Source organism: Xenopus laevis, chromosome 2L, assembly GCF_017654675.1.
Source record: "Xenopus laevis strain J_2021 chromosome 2L, Xenopus_laevis_v10.1, whole genome shotgun sequence".
Classification (NCBI taxonomy): Eukaryota; Metazoa; Chordata; class Amphibia; order Anura; family Pipidae; genus Xenopus; species Xenopus laevis.
The window spans coordinates 72,136,542-72,160,059 of record NC_054373.1 but is presented as its reverse complement, the minus strand read 5'-3'; the positions used below and the strand labels follow the sequence as shown (position 1 = coordinate 72,160,059).

General features: G+C 38.4%; 1 protein-coding gene across 2 annotated transcripts in view; it reads left to right on the top strand.

Moving 5' to 3' along the window:
* Positions 1 to 23,518, top strand: part of LOC108707491 (voltage-dependent L-type calcium channel subunit alpha-1S) — a 155,323-nt gene that overhangs the window by 89,783 nt on the left and 42,022 nt on the right. For both annotated transcript variants that reach the window (XR_005965388.1, XM_041582031.1), the window contains exons 11-17: positions 7,541 to 7,701; positions 14,068 to 14,293; positions 15,771 to 15,978; positions 17,908 to 18,028; positions 20,817 to 20,931; positions 22,437 to 22,530; positions 22,695 to 22,764. Coding sequence is in view for 1 of the 2 variants with exons in the window: in XM_041582031.1 (XP_041437965.1) it covers positions 7,541 to 7,701; positions 14,068 to 14,293; positions 15,771 to 15,978; positions 17,908 to 18,028; positions 20,817 to 20,931; positions 22,437 to 22,530; positions 22,695 to 22,764 (995 nt within the window). In the remaining variant the exon portion in view is untranslated. The remainder of the gene's footprint in view (positions 1 to 7,540; positions 7,702 to 14,067; positions 14,294 to 15,770; positions 15,979 to 17,907; positions 18,029 to 20,816; positions 20,932 to 22,436; positions 22,531 to 22,694; positions 22,765 to 23,518) is intronic.

Sequence of the window (23,518 nt, the reverse complement as noted above, 5' to 3'; positions counted from 1 at the left end):
AGCAATTTTCTAAACGCTACTCCTCCCAGAGTTTTAGGAGTACAATTATGAAACTTTGCACACTTGTTCGACTCATACTCGAATAGGTTGCTTGTGCTTTGTTAAGCGATCCCAACCTCCGTGCCCCTGTGGCGACCCCCCGACGACCCCTTTTTTCCCCATAGACTTTCATTGGAAAACTTGAAACTTTTGCTACTTGTACAGCTTTGAAGTTACACTCACCAAACTTGGCTCATTTAGTCATGGGGTGAAACTGAAAAATTCTGTCCTATTTTGGGGACCCAAAAAAGTGGGCGGAGCCGCAAACAACCAATCAGATTTTCCCTATTGACTTCAATGAGAAAATGTAAACAGCTGTAATTCTCACAGTATTAAAGATAGAGCTCTCCCAAACTTGGCACCGTGGGTCACTGGGTGACTCGGCTAAAATTTACCTAAAGTGGGCAGAGTCTACAACAGCCAATCAAATTTCAGCCATTCAAATAAATAGGAAAATGTTAAACTGCTGCCGCTCTTAGACGGTTAATGGCAGGGTCCTCAAACTTGGCACAGTTGGTCACTGGGGGACTGGGATTAAAATTAAGAAAAGTGGGTGGAGCCAAAACCAACCAATCAGATTTCTTTGATTGATTTTAATGAGAACAATTAAGAAAGCTGCCATTCTCTCAGTATTGATGTCAGGGACCTTGAATATCACAAATGTGGTCGCTGGGGGTTTCCACTTCAAGTTTAGAAAAAGTGGGCGGAGCCACCAACAACCAATCGAATTTCATTCATTGATTTTCAATAGAAAAAAAATAAAAATGCTGCCATTTTTACACAATAAATGACAGCATTCCCAAACTTTGGAATGTTAGTCACTGAGTGACTGTGGTTCACAATTAGGAAAAAAAAGGGGCGGGGCAACAACAGCCAATCAGATTTCAGCCATTGACCTTAATTAAAAATGATAAACTGCTGCTATTATCACGGTTTAAATGCTAGGTGTACCAAACTTGGCTCAATTACTCACTGGGTGACTGCGGTCAAAATTTAGGAAAAGTGGGTGGAGCCAAAAACGGCCAATCAGTTTTCACCTATTGACTTCAATGTAAAATTTTTGATTACTGCCGTTCTCACAGTTTTAAAACCAGAGGTCCCAAACTTAGCACTGACCATGACTAGGTAACTGGGGTTAAAATTCAGAAAACTGGGCGGAGCTTAAGACAGCCAATCAGATTTCTTTGATTGATTTTAATGGGAACAATTAAGAAGGCTGCCATTCTCACAGTATTGATGTCAGGGACCTTGAATATCACAAATGTGGCCGCTGGGGGTTTCCACTTCAAGTTTAGAAAAAGTGGGCGGAGCCACCAACAACCAATCGAATTTCATTCATTGATTTTCACTAGAAAAAAATAAAAATGCTGCCATTTTTACACATTAAATCACAGCATTCACAAACTTTGAAATGTTAGTCACTGAGTGACTGTGGTTCATAATTAGGAAAAAAAGGGGCGGGGCAACAACAACCAATCAGATTTCAGCCATTGACCTTAAAGAAAAATGATAAACTGCTGCTATTATCACAGTTTAAATGCTAGGTGTACCAAACTTGACTCAATTACTCACTGGGTGACTGCGGTCAAAATTTAGGAAAAGTGGGTGGAGCCAAAAACAGCCAATCAGTTTTCACCTCTTGACTTTAATGTAAAATTTTGTATTACCGCCATTCTCACAGTTTTAAAACCGGAGGCCCCAAACTTGGCACTGACCATGACTAGGTAACTGGGGATAAAATTCAGAAAACTGGGCGGAGCTTAAGACAGCCAATCACATTTTACCAAACGCTATTCAATGGGAATATTTAAATTCCTGTCAATCTTACACTGTTAATGTAAGAGTGCTCAAACTTGGTCCATTTGGTGAAGGGGTGACTGGGATGCAAATTTTTAAAAGTAGGCGGAGCCAAAAATAGCCAGTTTGTTTGAATGGATTTCAATGGTAAAATTGGATTGGCTTTAAATTTCACCGTTTTAATCCGGATTCTACCGACTTTGTGTACTCTCTAGGCACCGGGGGCGACTGGGCAAGACACCTATAGCGTTTCATAGCCAACATCCCGTGGTTTCTTCAGAAACGACACCCTCTAGTTATTAAAATTATTATTATTATTGGCGAACCCCATTTTCTAAACGCTACTCCTCCTACAGTTTTAGGGGTGCAAGCGCCAAACTTTCCACACTTATTCCTCTTATAGCAAAGTACGTTGCTTGTGCTTTAATAAGCGATCCCACCCACCCCGCCCCTGTGGCGACCCCCCGACGACCCCTTTTTTCCCATTGACTTTGACAGGGAAAAATTTCAAATCGCCGCCACTCGTACAGTTTTGAAGATACAGTCCCCAAACTCGGACCACATATTGTTGATGTCACCCCGAATAAAAATAAGTATTTGGGGGGGCACCCCAAAGTGGGCGGAGCTACCAACGCCCAATGAAAATTTAGCAATTTTCTATACGCTACTCCTCCCAGAGGTTTAGGAGTACAATTATGATACTTTGCACACTTGTTCGGCTCATACCCGAATAGGTTGCTTGTGCTTTGTTAAGCGATCCCACCCTCCGTGCCCCTGTGGCGACCCCCCGACGACCCCATTTTTCCCCATAGACTTTCATTGGAAAACTTGAAACTTTTGCCACTTGTACAGCTTTGAAGTTACACTCACCAAACTTGGGTCATTTAGTCATGAGGTGAAGCTGAAAAATTCTGTTCTATTTTGGGGACCCACCCCGCCCCTGTGGCGACCCCCCGACGACCCCTTTTTTCCCATTGAGATTGACAGGGAAAAATTTCAAATCGCTGCCACTTGTACAGTTTTGAAGATACAGTCCCCAAACTCGGACCACATATAGTTGATGTCACCCCGAATAAAAATAAGTATTTTGGGGGGGGCACCCCAAAGTGGGCGGAGCTACCAACGCCCAATGAAAATTGAGCAATTTTCTAAACGCTACTCCTCCCAGAGTTTTAGGAGTACAATTATGAAACTTTGCACACTTGTTCGACTCATACTCGAATAGGTTGCTTGTGCTTTGTTAAGCGATCCCAACCTCCGTGCCCCTGTGGCGACCCCCCGACGACCCCTTTTTTCCCCATAGACTTTCATTGGAAAACTTGAAACTTTTGCCACTTGTACAGCTTTGAAGTTACACTCACCAAACTTGGCTCATTTAGTCATGGGGTGAAACTGAAAAATTCTGTCCTATTTTGGGGACCCAAAAAAGTGGGCGGAGCCGCAAACAACCAATCAGATTTTCCCTATTGACTTCAATGAGAAAATGTAAACAGCTGTAATTCTCACAGTATTAAAGCTAGAGCTCTCCCAAACTTGGCACCGTGGGTCACTGGGTGACTCGGCTAAAATTTACCTAAAGTGGGCAGAGTCTACAACAGCCAATCAAATTTCAGCCATTCAAATAAATAGGAAAATGTTAAACTGCTGCCGCTCTTAGACGGTTAATGGCAGGGTCCTCAAACTTGGCACAGTTGGTCACTGGGGGACTGGGATTAAAATTAAGAAAAGTGGGTGGAGCCAAAACCAACCAATCAGATTTCTTTGATTGATTTTAATGAGAACAATTAAGAAGGCTGCCATTCTCTCAGTATTGATGTCAGGGACCTTGAATATCACAAATGTGGTCGCTGGGGGTTTCCACTTCAAGTTTAGAAAAAGTGGGCGGAGCCACCAACAACCAATCGAATTTCATTCATTGATTTTCAATAGAAAAAAATAAAAATGCTGCCATTTTTACACAATAAATGACAGCATTCCCAAACTTTGGAATGTTAGTCACTGAGTGACTGTGGTTCACAATTAGGAAAAAAAAGGGGCGGGGCAACAACAGCCAATCAGATTTCAGCCATTGACCTTAATTAAAAATGATAAACTGCTGCTATTATCACGGTTTAAATGCTAGGTGTACCAAACTTGGCTCAATTACTCACTGGGTGACTGCGGTCAAAATTTAGGAAAAGTGGGTGGAGCCAAAAACGGCCAATCAGTTTTCACCTATTGACTTCAATGTAAAATTTTTGATTACTGCCGTTCTCACAGTTTTAAAACCAGAGGTCCCAAACTTAGCACTGACCATGACTAGGTAACTGGGGTTAAAATTCAGAAAACTGGGCGGAGCTTAAGACAGCCAATCAGATTTCTTTGATTGATTTTAATGGGAACAATTAAGAAGGCTGCCATTCTCACAGTATTGATGTCAGGGACCTTGAATATCACAAATGTGGCCGCTGGGGGTTTCCACTTCAAGTTTAGAAAAAGTGGGCGGAGCCACCAACAACCAATCGAATTTCATTCATTGATTTTCACTAGAAAAAAATAAAAATGCTGCCATTTTTACACATTAAATCACAGCATTCACAAACTTTGAAATGTTAGTCACTGAGTGACTGTGGTTCATAATTAGGAAAAAAAAGGGGCGGGGCAACAACAACCAATCAGATTTCAGCCATTGACCTTAAAGAAAAATGATAAACTGCTGCTATTATCACAGTTTGAATGCTAGGTGTACCAAACTTGACTCAATTACTCACTGGGTGACTGCGGTCAAAATTTAGGAAAAGTGGGTGGAGCCAAAAACAGCCAATCAGTTTTCACCTCTTGACTTTAATGTAAAATTTTGTATTACCGCCGTTCTCACAGTTTTAAAACCGGAGGCCCCAAACTTGGCACTGACCATGACTAGGTAACTGGGGTTAAAATTCAGAAAACTGGGCGGAGCTTAAGACAGCCAATCACATTTTACCAAACGCTATTCAATGGGAATATTTAAATTCCTGTCAATCTTACACTGTTAATGTAAGAGTGCTCAAACTTGGTCCATTTGGTGAAGGGGTGACTGGGATGCAAATTTTTAAAAGTGGGCGGAGCCAAAAATAGCCAGTTTGTTTGAATGGATTTCAATGGTAAAATTGGATTGGCTTTAAATTTCACCGTTTTAATCCGGATTCTACCGACTTTGTGTACTCTCTAGGCACCGGGGGCGACTGGGCAAGACACCTATAGCGTTTCATAGCCAACATCCCGTGGTTTCTTCAGAAACGACACCCTCTAGTTATTATTATTATTATTAGCGCCCCCCATTTTCTAAACGCTACTCCTCCTACAGTTTTAGGGGTACAAGCGCCAAACTTTCCACACCTATTCGCCTTATAGCAAAGTACGTTGCTTGTGCTTTAGTAAGCGATCCCACCCACTGCGCCCGTGCGGCGGACCACCGAAGACGCCTTTTTTCGTATTGACTTTGACAGGGAAAATTTTCAAATCGCTGCCGCTCGTACAGTTTTGAAGCTACACTCCCCAAACTCGGACCGCATATTGTTGGTGCGACCCCGAATAAAAATATGTATTTTGGGGGGGCACCCCAAAGTGGGCGGAGCTACCAACAGCCAATGAAATTTTAGCAATTTTCTAAACGCTACTCCTCCCAGAGTTTTAGGAGTACAATTATGAAACTTTTCACACTTGTTCGGCTCATACCCGAATAGGTTGCTTGTGCTCTGTTAAGCAATCCCACCCTCCGTGGCCCTGTGGCGGCCCCCCAAAGACCCCATTTTTTCCCATAGACTTTCATTGGAAAATTTGAAACTTTTGCCACTCGTACAGCATTAAAGTTACACTCACCAAACTTGGGTCACTTAGTCATGGGGTCAACCTGAAAAGTTCTGTCACATTTTGGGGACTCCAAAACTGTCGCCGCTCTTAGATTGTTAATGGGAGGGTCCTCAAACTTGGTACAGTTGGTCACTGGAGGACCGGGATCAAAATCTGGGAAAGTGGGTGGAGCCAAAAACAACCAATCAGATTTCTTTGATGATTTAAATGGGAAAAATTAAAATTGCTGCCATTTGCACGTTATTGATGTCATGGACCTCAAATATCACAAATGTGGTCACTGGGTGTTTGCACTTCAAAGTTAGGAAAAGTGGGTGGAGCCACCAACAACCAATCAAATGTCATTCATTGATTTTCAATAGAAAAACATAAAATTGCTGCCATTTTCACATGTTAAATGTCATGATTCCGAAACCTTAAAGTGTTAGTCACTTGGTGACTCTGGTTCAGAATTAGGAAAAAAAGGGGGCGGGGCAACAACAGCCAATCGGATTTCAGCCATTGACCTTAATGAAAAACGCCAAATTGTTGCTATTATTACGGCGTACATGTCAAGTGTCCCAAACTCAGCACAATTACTCACTGGGTGACTGTGGTCAAAATTTAGGAAAAGTGGGCGGAGCCAATAACAACCAATCAGATTTTACCTATTGACTTCAATGTAAAAGTTTCAAATACTGCCATTCTCACAGTTTTAAAGCCAGAGGCCTCAAACTTGGTACAGACCATGACTGGGTGACTGGGGTTAAAATTTGGAAAACTGGGTGGAGCTTAAAACAGCCAATCAAATGTAACCTATTGCTAATCAATGTCAATATATAAGTTGCTGCCATTCTTTCACAGTTAATGGCAGGGACATCAAACTTGGCACAGTCACTCACAGGGGGACTGGGATTCAAATTTTAAAAGTGGGTGGAGCCAAAAACAGCCAATCAGGTTTTTGCATTGATTTTAATGGTACAATTTGATCTGCTTCGATTTTCACCGTTTTAAACCAGATTCTACCAACTTTGTGTACTCTCTATGCACCAGGGGCGACTGGCCCCAACACCTCTTGCGTTTCAAAGCCAACATCTTGTGGTTTCTTCAGAAACGACACCATCTAGTTTCTATTTTTGTTCTGTATGGGAGATGGCCTTATAGTATTTTTGAGCTTTCTGGATAATGGGTTTCTGGATAACCAACCACATACATAAGCACTTGTATAGATACTTGGGGGCACATTTACTTAGCTCCAGTGATGGAATAGAAGAAAAAATACTTTCGTTTTTTTTGGCTATTTTAACAATCGAATTGGCTACTTCGAACTTCGACTATGACTTCGACTTCAAATCGAACGATTCAAACTAAAAATCGTTCAACTATTCGACCATTCGATAGTCAAAGTACTGTCTGTTTAAAAAAAATTCGACCCCCTACTTCGCCAACTAAAACCTACTGAACATCAACGTTAGCGTATGGGGAAGGTCCCCATAGGCTTTCTAACAAATTTCTGATCGAAGGAAAATCATTCAATCGATGGATTAAAATCCTTCGAATCATTACATTCAAAGGATTTAAATGCAGGAAATGCGGTAAATCCTTCGACCATTAGTAAATGTGCTCCTAAGTTAATAATGAATGAATGTGTATTAATCAATCTCCTCTCTTTTGTATCTTTTTAACCTCATACACTATTTTACTATGTTACCTCATTTGAAACCTGGTACAAAGAGTTCATTGCATCTAGATATTATATTCTAGTTTGAAAACGTGAATTCCAGTACAACGGTGTTCATTGTATTATTCTATTTTATTTTATACAAAATAGTTTAAAGTACACGCTGTTAACTATTATATATACACAAATCATTGAATTCTCTTGTGTCTATAGGAAACAGTGGCGTCATTGGCACCGGCTCCTGCGCAGAAAGTGTTGTGCTCTTGTAAAATCTAGGTTTTTCTACTGGTTTGTTATATTTATCATCCTATTTAACACCATTACCATAGCAACAGAGCATCATAACCAGCCAGATTGGCTGACTAAAGCCCAGGGTAAGCAATATCATATACAACTTTTATACATTATATTCTGTCCACCTATGCTTCCTACAGAGGTATAATTTGATGGCTATATATTCATGTTCCATGTTGCAGGTGAAATAAATATAATTGAAGATAAGTGACTTAAAGGCTTTCAAAACAATTAGAAAAGCTACAAAGCAATTAGGGGTCATTACAATGCACCGGCAAGTATGGTGTTCCAAAATGAATGCAATGGAGAGCTCATATTTATGTAATTCATTAAGGTGCTTCTGCACTTCTACATGGTTGCCAATAAAATCATCCTGCCTCTTTTAATGAATGGTATGCAACGACACCTATTGACCCCCGGGGAACCCTGGAACTAGATCTAGTGGTAGTTTCAGGGTTGCCACAGTGTATTGTGACAATAGGAGCACTTGTGTAGTGAATTAAATGCATAGGCTTTTTTTAATGCTCTGGAAGTGTAAATAGCAAACCCAACTTGCACCTGATTTGAGTCAAAACACAAGCGTACTTGTTTTGACACTTTGGCGTAATGCAGGTGGACATGGTCATTTATGCTGGCATTGTGGAAACAAATGACGCATTATAGGAAAATAAAATTGTGTCTGAAATTCCACTTTGCCAACTGCAAGGCCATGGGCATCTGCAGAAACTCCTTTCGATGCCCCTATTCTCCCCCTTCACACTCCTGGTAGTTACACCACTGTCACTGTTTAAGGGCAAAACTCCAAGGGGGGGGGGAGTGCCCCCTTGCCCCTATTTGTGGACGCCCATGTGCAACCTTGGAGAAATAATTTCAGGAAGCATTAGCTTATGTGAGATGTAGGTGGGTTTTCCTTCTGAAATCTCAGCTTCTTAATGGGCATCTTGTACCAATGAGGAAATTGAAAAAGGGTTTTAATGCCCATTATATTTAATTAAACCTCTATAATTTGCAATCAAGTTTCAACTTAAATGTGTAAATTAACCATTTTACAGGGACAATTCCAAACTGGCATGTAATTTGGCCAAAAAACTAGTGAAGAGTGAGAGCTGATGACATGTGGGTCTGATCAGTGACAAATGGGGGGGTCATGATATTTGGGGATGTATCATCAGAGGTGGTTATTGGCCAGATTATTGTTTGGGTGTCACAAGTTGCTACTCAAACAGCCCTATCCGACCAAGTGGCAAACCTAGGGCATCCTCATTTGTGATGTAATTTGGTTCTGAGCATCAAACACCCAACATTTTGGCCGGCAGGGAAAAAACCTTACGTAATGATGATGAAATATAATATATATTTCTTTGTATATATATTCACATGGTTTTAAATGTTTAAAAGAAATTAGTCAAAATGTGAAAATATATTTTATACATTTAGGGAGATATTTATTTAACTTACCCCACTCTATGTAAAATGTGAACTAATAATCCAATTTAGGGTGTTATTATTTATCAATGGTTGAGTTTGTGAGGTTTGTGAGGTTTTTTCTACCTCAAATAAACTCACAACTCGAATGTTTGTTTATTTTTGAAAACGTTGATAAATTAAGGGGCCGATTCACTAACTTCGACTGAAGGATTCGAAGTAAAAAAACCTCGAATTTCGAAGTGTTTTTTGGGCTACTTCAACCATCGAATGGGCTACTTCGACCTTCGACTACGACTTCGAATCGAAGGATTCAAACTAAAAATCGTTTGACTATTCAACCATTCGATAGTCGAAGTACTGTCTCTTTAAGAAAAAACTTCGACCCCCTAGTTCGCCATCTAAAAGCTACCGAACTCAATGTTAGCCTATGGGGAAGGTCCCCATAGGCTTTCCTAAGTTTTTTTGATTGAAGGATATTCCTTCGATCGTTGGATTTAAATCCTTCGAATCGAACGATTTGAAGGATTTAATCGTTCGATCGAAGGAATAATCCTTTGATCGTTCAATCAAACTATTTGCGCTAAAATCCTTCGACTTCGATATTCGAAGTTGAAGGATTTTAATTCCAAGTCGAATATCGAGGGTTAATTAACCCTCGATATTCGACCCTTGGTGAATCGGCCGCTAAAAGTTTGTATCTGTTGACTGCACACTTACACATTAATTATTTCTTGGTAACAAATTATTGTCTATAGTCTATAGTTCAGTAGAAATACAGTACATGAATGGCATATAACCACTGTTTTCTGAAGAAAACACCCAGTTTTTATCACTGCAGGGCAACATCATAACATAAACAGTCAAAACTCAACTGCTGTGACAATGAAACCATTGTATAGCTTCTACCTTAAAGGAAAACTATACCCCCCAAACAATGTAGGTCTCTATAAAAAGATATTGCATAAAACAGCTCAAATGTAAAACCCTGCTTCATGTAAATAAACCATTTTCATAATAATATACTTTTCTAGTAGGATAAACAAGATGTGAAGAACTGTTCAAACGCAGTGGGTTGCTGCAAACTTCAGTGCTTTATTTCACACGACATGTTTCGAGCAAAGCTCTTTTTCAAGTGTAACATGAGAGAACCCAACTACCACAATTTAAACATGGAGCTCCACCCCTCATTAACAGAAATTGCAACTGGTGATACTACCCAGTGATTCTAACCATTCACATAACCAGTGTGCAACTATACCTCACTCACAGCGGTACAAAATGTAAAAACAAGTCTTTTTAAAAACTTTTTTGAAACCAATGTGCAAGTCCCCATCCATTGGTGAATGTAGAATCTGAAATATAAAACCACAAAATTTTTTTAAAAACAAAATGCTGGTACTACTCATAAAGAGTCTACCCTGAGCTAGCAATAGTACTTCTTAGTACATCAAACGATGTCTCAATATCTTAATTATTAAAGAAAACATTCTTACCCTTAAGTAGAATTTCACATTCATATATATGTAAAAGTATCCATTTTATCTATAAAAGGAGAAAGGTCTTGTTTATCCTGATTAACTTGGTTTCGTTGGACGGAAACTTTGTGACTGAACTGCTTGTTTGAATCCATTATCTCATACTTTTCTAGTAGTATGTGCCTTTGGGTAATCATAAATAGAAAATTGCCATTTTAAAAAATAAGGGCCGCCCCCTGGGATCGTAGGATTCACTGTACTCACAAACATACCAACAAATCATACATGTTAGGTCACATGAGCCAATTAACAGACAGAGTTGTGTCTTTTGCTTCCACACTTCTTCCTGTTACAGTTAGCGTTGAAGTATTTCTGGTCAGGTGATCTCTGAGACAGCACAGGGACCATCACGAAATGGTGGCTCAAGGCAAGAGATGTAAAAGGGCAACATTTACTCAAATATATATTCCAGCTTGGTGAGATTCTTTAATATGCCACTTAATATGATATGAACTATCTGTTGCTTAAGTGTTCATTTTGGGGGTATAGTTTTTCTTTAATGCTTGGAAAGGGTTGCTTTTATTTTCCTTCAGGATTATAAATTAAATTAACTAAAAATCAAGTAAATTAAGAGATCGAAACAAATAGTGGGTTACAAAAAAAAAAAACAACTATGTAGATGTTTGCAAATATGTTGCTATCCAAATACCAGAAAAATATATAGGGAATAACAGAAATAACACTTCTGCTTTAAGACATTTTCATGAACATAAACAGAGGACCATTTATTAAAGGTCTAATTTTAGTGGTATTAGAGCCTTTTGAAACAATGATTTAACTAATGTCTAAAATCATGAATGCCATGAAAGTTTTTAAAAGATAAGAACATAAAAACTATGAATGGAAAAAGATGCTGAACGATCCAAAAATAAACACAAACAACTTATAAAACCTCTAAAACTTTTAGTTTTTAGAGAATTACAAGCAAAAATAAGTCTGAAAACCTCTAAAAGTCAGAATACTTTAAAAAGGACCAATACAATCATTGTAGTTAGTGATGGGCGAATTTATTCGCCAGGCGCAAATTCGGGGCGAATTTGCGCGATTCAACGCCCGCGAAAATTCGCGGAAAAAAATCGCCGGCGTCAAAATTTTTTTTCGAAAAAACGGACGCCGGCGCCGTTTCACGAATTTTTCGCCGTTTCGCTTCGCCGAAAAATTCGCGAAACGGCGAAAAATTCGCCCATCGGAAATTCGCCCATCACTAATTGTAATTGACTTCTACGGGACCTCGACTGCTTTTATTTGGAGAAGTTTTGTATTACACTTTTTCATGGATATTAAGCTTAATAAATCTAACATTTTTAGAGTTTTAAAAAAGTAAAAAAAAAAGATGCATAAAAAGATATTTATTATTATTATTATTATTATTAACATGTATTTATATAATCAGATTTTTAGTAAATAGGCCCCTTAATGTTAGCCAAATAAATGTAAAATACTGAAATAGATCACATACACTGAAGGTAATAAAAAATAAAGGTTATTGCAGAGATATATATTTAGGATATGGATGCTAGATAGAAATGCCCTATAAGATGAGGGAGCTACAGTAGCTAATTATAGGTATTTATACACTCAACTAAGCAGCAGAATGAGCACAGTGTGCTACAGAGCAGTCTACTGTTTATAACAGGTAGTACATACAGGCTGGCATGCTCTTTACATAGTTAAATTGGGTTGAAAAAAGACAAAGTCCATCAAGTTCAACCCCTCCAAATGAAAACCCAGCATCCATACACACACCCCTCCCTACTTTTAATTAAAATTCTATATACCCATACCTATACTAACTATAGAGTTTAGTATCACAATAGCCTTTGATATTATGTCTGTCCAAAAAATCATCCAAGCCATTCTTAAAGGCATTAACTGAATCAGCCATCACAACATCACCCGGCAGTGCATTCCACAACCTCACTGTCCTGACTGTGAAGAACCCTCTACGTTGCTTCAAATGAAAGTTCTTTTCTTCTAGTCTAAAGGGGTGGCCTCTGGTAGGGTGATCCACTTTATGGGTAAAAAGGTCCCCTGCAATTTGTCTATAATGTCCTCTAATGTACTTGTAAAGTGTAATCATGTCCCCTCGCAAGCGCCTTTTTTCCAGAGAAAACAACCCCAACCTTGACAGTCTACCCTCATAATTTAAGTCTTCCGTCCCTCTAACCAATTTAGTTGCACGTCTCTGCACTCTCTCCAGCTCAATTATATCCCTCTTAAGGACTGGAGTCCAAAACTGAACTGCATACTCCAGATGAGGCGTTACCAGGGACCTATAAAGAGGCATAATTATGTTTTCATCCCTTGAGTTAATGCCCTTTTTTATGCAAGACAGAACTTTATTTGCTTTAGTAGCCACAGAATGACACTGCCCAGAATTAGACAACGTGTTATCTACAAAGACCCCTAGATCCTTTTAATTTAAGGAAACTCCCAACACATTGCCATTTAGTGTATAACATGCATTTATATTATTTTTGTCAAAGTGCATAACCTTGCATTTATCAACATTGAACCTCATTTTCCAGTTTGCTGCCCAGTTTTCCAGTTTAGACAAATCACTTTGCAAAGTGGCAACATCCTGCATGGAACCTATAGTTCTGCACAATTTAGTATCATCTGCAAAAATAGAAACAGTACTTTCAATGCCCACCTCCAGGTCATTAATAAACAAGTTGAAAAGCAAGGGACCTAGTACAGAGACCTGCGGTACTCCACTAACAACACTGCTCCAATTAGAAAATGTTCCATTTACCACCACTCTTTGTAGTCTATATTTTAGCCAGTTCTCTATCCAGGTACAAATACTATGGGGCATGTTTACTAACATTGGAGATAAATATCTGGAGAAATTTCTGGAGATGTTGCCCATGGCAACCAATCAGCAATTAGGTTTAAACAGCCACAGCCAAGTTAGAAAACAAAAGCAAAGATCTGATTGGTTGCTATGGGCAACATCTCCAGAAATCTCTCCAGATATTTATCTCCAATGTTAGTAAACATGCCCCTATGTTCCAGGCCAACATTCCTTAATTTAACCAGTAACCTTTTGTGTGGCACTGTATTGTGTTTGCACCTTAAAAATCTGCCACAAGTTGCAGACTGCAGAAAACATTGCCTCATAAATGTGGGTAAGTGCATGGGCCCTATGGGGCACAGTTTTAAGCCACTTAGTGCTCTTGAACTTGGGCCGGTGAAATGGCAAATTAACCCTAGTAACTTACCCTTTTAACTTGTCTAGTTCATTCAGAGGCAACTGCCGTGCTGTCACCCGCACCTTTTCCATGTCAGAGGGGGTCTAGGGGGCTGCATTGCTAGTGCAGACAGTGTAATTGAAATAGGTAATTACTGTATTTAGGCAAAATATTTCATTTAAAGGGCATGTCTAAACTAAACTAAACTAAAGTGTACTAATGTGCAACTATGTAAAATTTAGCAAGATCATTAATTTCTTCACAAATGTGTTTATTTATCTACTTGCAGATACAGCAAATCAAGTACTTTTGGCAATGTTCACATTAGAGATGATACTGAAGATATATGCCTTGGGTTTTCAGTCATATTTTATGTCACTTTTTAATCAGTTTGACTGCTTTGTGGTGTGTACTGGTATTCTAGAGATTGTACTGGTATCCAGCAACATTATGTCTCCTCTTGGAATATCAGTCCTCCGTTGTATTCGATTATTGAGACTCTTCAAGATCACACGGTAAGACGATTTTGATTCTATGTGCATGTGATTAAACAATGATTAGACAAATGCAAAGCAAACCATAAGCATTTACACAGAGGGAGATTGGTTAAAGAGGCCTTTTTTCAGTTCAGTTGGTTTCATTTCTAATTACTTTCTATTTTCTAAATTGATACATTTAGTTGATACATTTCTTATCTTTGTCCCTGCTGAGCAAAATCTCTGTTATTCATTAAAGGTAGCTATTAGAATTGATACAATAGTTGCTATGAGATGCTGCTGAGAAATGTATCAACTAAATGTTGCAAAATTGTAACAGTTCAGAATCTCTACCTGAATTACTGAGCTGCCAGATTGAAGCACCAGATACAGTATAGGGACATTAAACTTTGATTTTGGAAAACAACAGTAAAAAATGGAAGGTAATTGAAAGTATTGAAAGAGTAAGGAACAGTTAAAAATAACCACTCACAGGGAAGAAAGCCACAACTTCATATGATTAAAATCATATTAAGGATTCATTGCATCCCTATTAATAAGCATAGCTGAGAACTTGCCTTCAATCATGCAAGGTCTTGTAGAAAACGGAGTATTTATTAAGTACCACCAGTGAATAAAATCATGTACTTTTGTCCCCAGGCCAGCATTCTTCTTTTGTAAACAACATACAGTACCAGTCCATGTTGGATCCATCAGATTAAGGGGTTTATTTATCAACGGTCGAGTTGTGTTTTTCCCAAAACATTTGTGTTTTTCAAGGGTAGTTTGAGTAAAAACTGAAGATTTCAGGATTTATTATGCCCTAAAGCTGCAAAAAGCTTGAATCCAAAAATACTCCAGCTAAAACCTGTTGAGGTCATGTAGAAGTCAAACATTTGAGTTTTTCAAGGGTAGTTTGAGTAAAAACTCAAGATTTCAGGATTTATTATGCCCTAAAGCTGCAAAAAGCTTGAATCCAAAAATACTCCAGCTAAAACCTGTTGAGGTCATGTAGAAGTCAAACATTTGAGTTTTTCAAGGGTAGTTTGAGTAAAAGCTCAAGATTTCAGTATTTATTATGCCCTAAAGCTGCAAAAAGCTTGAATCCAAAAATACTCCAGCTAAAACCTGTTGAGGTTATGTAGAAGTCAATGGCAGAGGTCCCTTGAACTATTTGAAGATATTTTTTTAGCCTTCATGGTTTTTAGGGGGGTTTCTGTGGTTTGCGTTTGAAAACTCTTTCTTTTCAAGCTATGTTTTTTTCACAGATAACTCGATCAATTAGAGTATTCAAGTTTTCCCCCCAATTGCATTCATTTGAGTTTTTTACATTCATGTTTTTTCACAAATAAGCAAACATTTGAGTTGTGAGTTTATTTGAGGTAGAAAAAAACTCCCGAACCTCACAAACTCGATCAGTGATAAATATCCCCCTAAGTGTAATTATTAGGTCACATTTTATATAGCGTGTGGGAAATTACATGATATCTAAAGTATTATTGCACCCTGTTTTTAGGTACTGGACATCCTTAAATAATCTGGTGGCTTCTCTTCTCAACTCTATTCGTTCTATTGCCTCTCTCCTCCTTCTGCTTTTCCTCTTCATGATCATCTTTGCTCTGCTTGGAATGCAGATGTTTGGTGGCAAGTTTGACTTTGAGGATACAGAGATTTGCAGGAGTACATTTGATAACTTTCCACAGTCGCTGATCACTGTCTTCCAGGTGACAATTAGATAAAGTCCATAACAAACGAGCAGGAGTCTTTAAAAGGATATAAAGGGACTTTTGGTTGCTTCAAATTTATGCTTTTTCTTCTTAAATATGAGTTTTATCTTCTGTTGTTTTTCTGCTGTCAGAGAAAACTCCACAACAACAGCTTTCAAGCAGTTTATGAACTACAACAGACATGAATTCCTTTCAAAACCTTAGATATCAGGTGCCATAAGAGGAGAGAGGATATTGTCTAAAAAGCTGCCAGACACAGGAGGGCTGCAGCACATCAGTTGATATAACTTCTTATCTATATGCTTATAAATAAAAAGAAATTACTTTTGAAATCATAGACCCCCTCCAAAGGCCTCCCTCTCACCCTTCCATATCCCACCATTGCGACCCCAATACCATGCCAATGAAAGTACCCTTTCATTAAAGGGGTGGTTCACTTTTAAGTTAATTTTGAGTATGTTAGAAATGGCAACTTCTATGCAACTTTGCCATTGGCCTTCTTTTTTTCCCCTTTTTTTATAGTTTGGGAATTATTTGCCTTTTTCTTCTGACCCTTTCCAGCTTTCAAATGGGGGTCACTGACCCCATCTTGAAAAATAAATGCTCTGTAAGGCTACAGATTTTTGTTTTTGCTACTTTTAATTACACATCTTTCTATTTAAGCCCTCTCCTGTTCATATCCCATACTTTTGTTCAAATCATTGCTTAGTTGCAAGGGTAATTTGGACCCTAGCAACCAGATTGCTGAAATTGCAGCAACTGGAGGGCTGCAGAATAAAAAGCTAAATAACTCAAAAACCCCAAATGATAAAACATTAAAACCAATTGAAAATTGTCTCAGAATATCACTACCTACATCATACCAAAAGTTAATTTTAAGGCGACCAAACCCCTTAAAAGTGATGTACCGCATTGGGGTTTATGGATGCCACTAGATATAATTTTTCTAGATATAATTTTTCCTAGTGACCTACTCTAGGAGCATTTGAAATTGAAGCCAGTCTGCCACTGATCTGACTGCAAATGCTCCTGGTCAAACTGGGGAAATTATCACAAGATGGTATCTAGCCACCCCACTGCATTACTCTGGCTTTTTAACCAAAGGTATCGAAAATTGAGTGGTTGGGGGTCTGCCATGGTGCAGTTTGGGAGTGAGAGAGGATGGCCTTTGGAGAGGGCCTAGGGTTGTAGCAGTTCTCTGATTCTATGTTAATTAGAAATAAGTTAGGGTCATTTTCCCTGCATCCTTTTTCAATTATGTTACTGTGTTTCTGGGATTAGGTAAGGAAGGTTCCATATATAGAGATTTATAGAGAGTGAAATATCTGATTCTATAAAATAAACTTTTCTTCCTCTCACAACTGAAAATATAAAGAGGTGGGATCTACAGGTTGTATTTACTTTTAGTACTGTTTGCAAAACACAGAGGGAAAAATATTGGTCATATCGTCATTATGATATAATGCTAGCAAGTTACACAGCACACCTAATAAACAGCAGATGCATAACTATAAAAGAAAGAACTTGAGGGACGGGGTGGGGCCAGAAAACCTGCAACTATTCAAAAATAAGAATTTGCATGTGCGAGCCACATTGGTGCAAGCAGGCAAGGGGTAGGGGGCAGGTGGGAATGCTGTGTGTGCTGGGGCCCTCTGAACATTTATTTGCAATTGAGCCTGGTGACCACTAGTTACCCCAATGATAAACAGGCATCTAACAATAATTTAACAAGAGTTACAGAAAAATATGGGATCAGAGTGCTCTGCTGGCAAGTCTTATGTTGAATGTAAGTGTATATCAGCCTTTGTTAAAGAATACCCAATGTTAGTGCCAGACACCAACAAAATTAAGAATTTTTTCATCTGTAACTGTATCCTTAAAATAATGTTACTCTTTCATACGTTTCTCTTGTCATTTATTCTTTAGATATTGACTGGGGAGGACTGGAACTCTGTCATGTATAATGGAATAATGGCTTATGGCGGTCCTTCTTTCCCTGGAATGTTCGTCTGTATCTACTTCATTGCCTTGTTTGTCTGTGGGAATTGTATCCTTTCAATATGAGTGCTAAACGTTTTCTGACTGTATTTTTTTCTCTCTCTGTATATTATCACATAGCAAATTCCTGAAGGTTATCCAGAGAACACTGAAATCCCTGGTTACAGTCTGGAGCATTTACACAAAAGATATTTTCTAAGTACTAGCTGAGAGTTTTCTTTCCAGTTCGGTTTCAGTGCACAGCCTAGATACAGCATGCCAAATAAATTAATACCTACAGTTAGGTCCATAAATATTTGGACAGACAACTTTTTTTTCTAATTTTGGTTCTGTACATTACCACAATGAATTTTAAATGAAACAACTCAGATTGAACTGTTGAACTGTAGACTTTCAGCATTAATTTAGTGAACATAAAGAGTGCATAAAAATGTGAGGCACTAAAGCCTTTTTTTTAAACACAAATCACTTAATTTCAGGGGCTCAAAAGTAATTGGACAAATTAAAAAAATTAAAATAAAATGTTAATTTCTAGTACTTGGCTGAAAACCCTTTGCTGGCAATGACAGCCTGAAGTCTTGAACTCATGGACATCACCAGATTCTGGGTTTCCTCCTTTTTAATGCTCTGCCAGGACTATACTGCAGCGGCTTTCTGTTTCTGTTTGTTTGTGGGCATTTCTGTCCGAAGTTTAGTCTTCAACAAGTGAAATGCATGCTCAATTGGGTTCCGATCACGTGACTGACTTGGCTATTCAAGAATATTCCACTTCTTCGCTTTAATAAACTTCTGGGTTGCTTTGGCTGTATGTTTTGGGTCATTGTCCATCTGTATTATGAAACGCCTCCCAATCAATTTGACTGCATTTAGCTGGATTTGAGCAGACAGTGTCTCTGTCCCGTGTCACATCAAGGATAAATACTAGTGTCCCAGTCCAACTGGCAGACATGCAGGTCCAAGCCATCACACTTCCAGTTGATGATGTGGTATGTTTTGGATGATGAGCTTTTCCACGCCTTCTCCATAGTTTTTTCTGGTAGAGGTTGATCTTGTTTTAATCTGTCCATAGAATGTTTTTCCAGAACTTTTAGCAAAGTTTCTATTGCTTATGAGTGGTTTGCACCTTGCAGTGCACCCTCTGTATTTACTTTCATGCAGTCTTCTCTTTATGGTAGACTTGGATATGATACGCCTACCTCCTGGAGAGTGGTGTTCACTTGTTTGGCTGTTGTGAAGTGGTTTCTCTTCACCATGGAAATGATTCTGCGATCATACACCACTGTTGTCTTCTGTGGCTGTCCAGGTCTTTTTGCTTTACTGAGTTCACTAGTGCTTTCTTTCTTTCTCCGGATGTACCAAGCTGTAGATTTTGCCACTCCTAATATTGTACCAATTTCTTGGATGGGATTTTTCTGTTTTTGCAGCTTAAGGATGGCTTGTTTCACCTGCATGGAGAGCTCTTTTGACCACACGCTGTCTGTTCACAGCAAAATCTTCCACATACAAGCACCCCCTCTCAAATCAACTCCAGGGCTTTTATTTGCTTCATTGATAGACATACCAAAGGAATTGCCCACACTTGCCCATTAAATAGCCTTTCAGTCAATTGTCCAATTACTTTTGAATCCCTGGTCCAAATACTTTTGAGCCCCTGAAATGAAGTGATTGTATTAAAAAAAGACTTTAGTTCCTCACATTTTTATGCAATCTTTTTGTTCAACCCACTGATTTAAAGCTGAAAGTCTGCAGTTTAACAGCATCTGAGTAGTTTCGTTTAAAATTCATTGTGGTAATGTACAGAACCAAAATTAGAAAAAAAGTTGTCTTTCTAAATATTTATGTACCTAACTGTATAAGTTAACATATATAAACATGTAACTACAAACAATAGTAGGACATAAAGTAAAAAAAAAGGCATTGGCCAATTTTTTCTCAAACCACCAGGGGCGTTTCAGGGGCTGATCCCCTGATGCCACTTCCCTCCAGTACCGCGCTTCTAACTTCTAATGTGGGAGCTGGTCAAGGGGGACTGCAACACTAGTGCAGTGAATGCTATTTTCGCTCGCTGCCCTAGCAGAACCGAATTTCCAATTTAAAAAACGGAAATTTGGCTCTTAAAGTTACCAGAGGCGGCTTTTTGCTGCCCCTGGTAACTGGCCGTTCCGTGCCACCTGAGGCAAGGTTCTCATCTTGCCTTATGGTAGGAGCAGCCCTGCAAACCACTCTGTAGTGCAAAGTGATTTTATCAGTAGTGTAAATACCAAAGACCAGGGGTAAGACTGCACTGATGTCCATTCCCCTTGTGGTAAAGAGGACAGAGATGCGCTATAAGGATGGGACTGAACCCGGTGATAACTGGTGCAGTACACTACCTAAGTACTGGGTTTTATATAATAATATTGTAATTATTGTACATTATAAATGGAAGGATACTTTCTCGCCAGTCTTGATACATAGCTTGTGCCTAGTGGCTGGTACAGAAATTTCCAATAATGCTGCAATTATGGGCTTACTTGCAAAGACATAACGAGTTGTGATTATTTTGCACGTACTGCTAGTAAATAAAATAGCTTTTTTTAACAACCAAGCTAAATAAAGATCCTCCATAGGCAACATTTTAGCTGCTTAAATACAGATATATGGCAATATAAAATTTTGCCTAATCATGTCAATTATTACAAACATTTATAATGAGATAAAAAACTGGCCTAATGTAAAACCTGTACATTACCCTAATTTCATTCTGTTTCTCTTTCTGTCTATTTCTAATAAAACTTTGAAAAAGTAAAACAGGATTCACATAGGTCACTGGGTACTGCATCCTTAGCTTTACATAGATATACTGCTGAATGTGTTCCTTGCCATTGCAGTCGATAATTTAGCAGAGGCAGAGAACCTCACATCTGCTCAAAAAGCAAAGTCTGAGGAACGTAAGAGGAAAAAGTTAGCTCAGTAAGTAAACTGCCTAGAAGGTTTCCAACATATCTAACACTCTGTACAGTGTATTTCACTATATGTATAGTTATGATTGAATAAACGGGTTAAGCACCTAAAAATGCTCCTGTTTTGTGTTACTTATCAAATTAGTATGTTTTGTTTTTATAATGCATGCAGAGGTGTAGTGAAAAAATTGTTTGCTTCCAGTTGTACATAATGTAAATCACTGAGAATGTGGCACATATGGATGGCACTTTGTTTGTATTCAGTCATTTTTTCAACATTCATCAATAGTAAACAATTTGCAAAAAAAATCCTGGGGCTTTGCAATTATGGCTACTTTTAAGTAATGTAATATAAGTTTTCAGTTTGACAACGGACAAGCACATAGGTTTTTCCTACAAAGAGAAACATTTTGAAAGAATTTAAAGAATGTTGTGGAGAGTTTCTCTTTAGACATTAGTCATTTAAGTAAATTTAAATATATTTAAAAACAAATAAAAACAAATGTCAAGTACAAATCAAGCTTTGAAGAACAGAGTTAGTGATTAACATTTCTAGGTCTTACCAAAGTGACCATCAAGACAGTTCAGGTGTACTTCTATCTTTTGAAACAAAACAACGTTATCTGTTTACTTCATGTAGGTAGTGAAATGGGTTACTAGTGTTTTATAGTTACAGTAAAGGACTTGTTAGCAGTCTGTTGAGGTGATGACTCCTGAGGGGTTCCACTGTAATTCGTTGTTGTAGATTTTCTGCACACATAAATTGTTGTTCCGCTTCCTGGACAAGGTCGGTCCCTCTTAGTAATTCTGTTTCATACCAGGTAGTATGTTGAAAAGTCTGTGTAGTGAGCAGTTTGGTGTTTGGTGGTAGAGTATTTATGTATGTTATAGCCAGGTGTCAAAAATTTTTGTTGTGATTTCTTTATTTGTTAAGGTTTCCACCCAGTCTAGATGAAAAATTTATTGTAATTTTTTTTTGTACTAGAGAAATAGGTGGGGGGGGATTGGGATAACCATTTATGTAGCATGGTTTTCCTAGCTGCTGCTGCTAGTCGTTCTGCTAAGGCTTTTTCTGGTTTACAGATATTTGTGGTGGGTGATAGTTTACTAAATATAGCCCATGTGGCAGTGATAGTCATTGTTTTCCCAGATAAGTCTTTCCAGAAACTGGCAGTTTTTGTATGTGTGGGCATGACCATAAGCAGTGTATTATATCTGCTCTTTGCTTCTCCACATTTTCAAGCATGGAACCTCTTTAATGGTGTGAAGTAAGTATGATGTATTATTTGTAAGGACATTTTTTGGTATATACTTGCCGGTAAGATTTTCATGACTCGTGTGTGGTATTGTAGGATATCTTTGTTTTCTGTGGGATTACTGATGAATTTAAATATATTTCCAAATAGTTTATTTTGTCTGCTCGGGTTTCACACAGAACTCCATTTTTCAATTGTTCTTATGGCCCTTATGTAAGAGTTTCTCCCATAACCTAATGAGCTATTTATTTTATTTTAGTGCTTATCCTGATAAATCAGAAGAAGAAAAGATGTTACTGGGAAAGAAACTAGAAATGAAAGCAAAAGGTGAAGGTATACCCACTACAGCCAAGGTAAATATGTCTATGTAAAGTTGTGTAGAAACAAAGTATAGACTATATTAGAGAACATAAATAGGGAAATAGACAATTACATAAAATATACAATTTTATGTTTAGACCTTAAATGATAAAATAATACAACGTATCTTAATTTATATTCTTATTCCTGTTTTCAGCTGAAGATAGATGAATTTGAGTCTAATGTTAATGAAATCAAAGATCCATATCCATCTGCAGACTTCCCAGGTAAGATTCTGGATAATTAATTCAAAAAGTAAAGCATTTTGTAAGCATGTAAATGATTGTATCTCCATTTCTTTTACTTAATAGCACAGTAAAATACAATACATATATGTTATACAGGATCATAAGTACACCACACTGGGCCCCCCTGCAAGAAACCTTTGGAGGGACCTGTGCACACAACTTCCTACCCACAGTCCCCCTCTCCTCCTCCTCCTTTCCTGCTTACAGGAACACGTAGTATTGGTAGAGAGTTAGTAAGCATTTAATACAACAAAATCACTTCCATGGTAGTGATTTAAACGGACCAAAACAACTATCTACTATAGGCACCTATAGTACTTATAAGTATACTCTGTAGAATGGTAGCTCCTCACACATGCACCACATGACAATTCCCATAATATACTTCTTACATAGTGGGACATTCACTAAGAATCGTAGTTGCGCTGGCGTTCGCTTCACCGCGCTTCGCGGCACTTCGCCAGGCGTATTTTCGCCAGCACTCCGCAAATTCACTAAAATCCGAAGTTGCGCTCAGGGGTAGCGTAAGGTTGCGAAATTGCGCTAGCGTTAATTCGCCTACTACGCTAGCGATAGTTAATTTGCATACGGCGCCAAATTCAATTTTCAATGGAAGTATTCGTAGCAGCACTACACAAGCCTGGGAAACCTTCAAAACATCAAATAAAATTTTTATTTTGCCCTACAGATGTGCCCACTGTATAGTTAAGTTGCCATGAGTTAGGAAATGTAG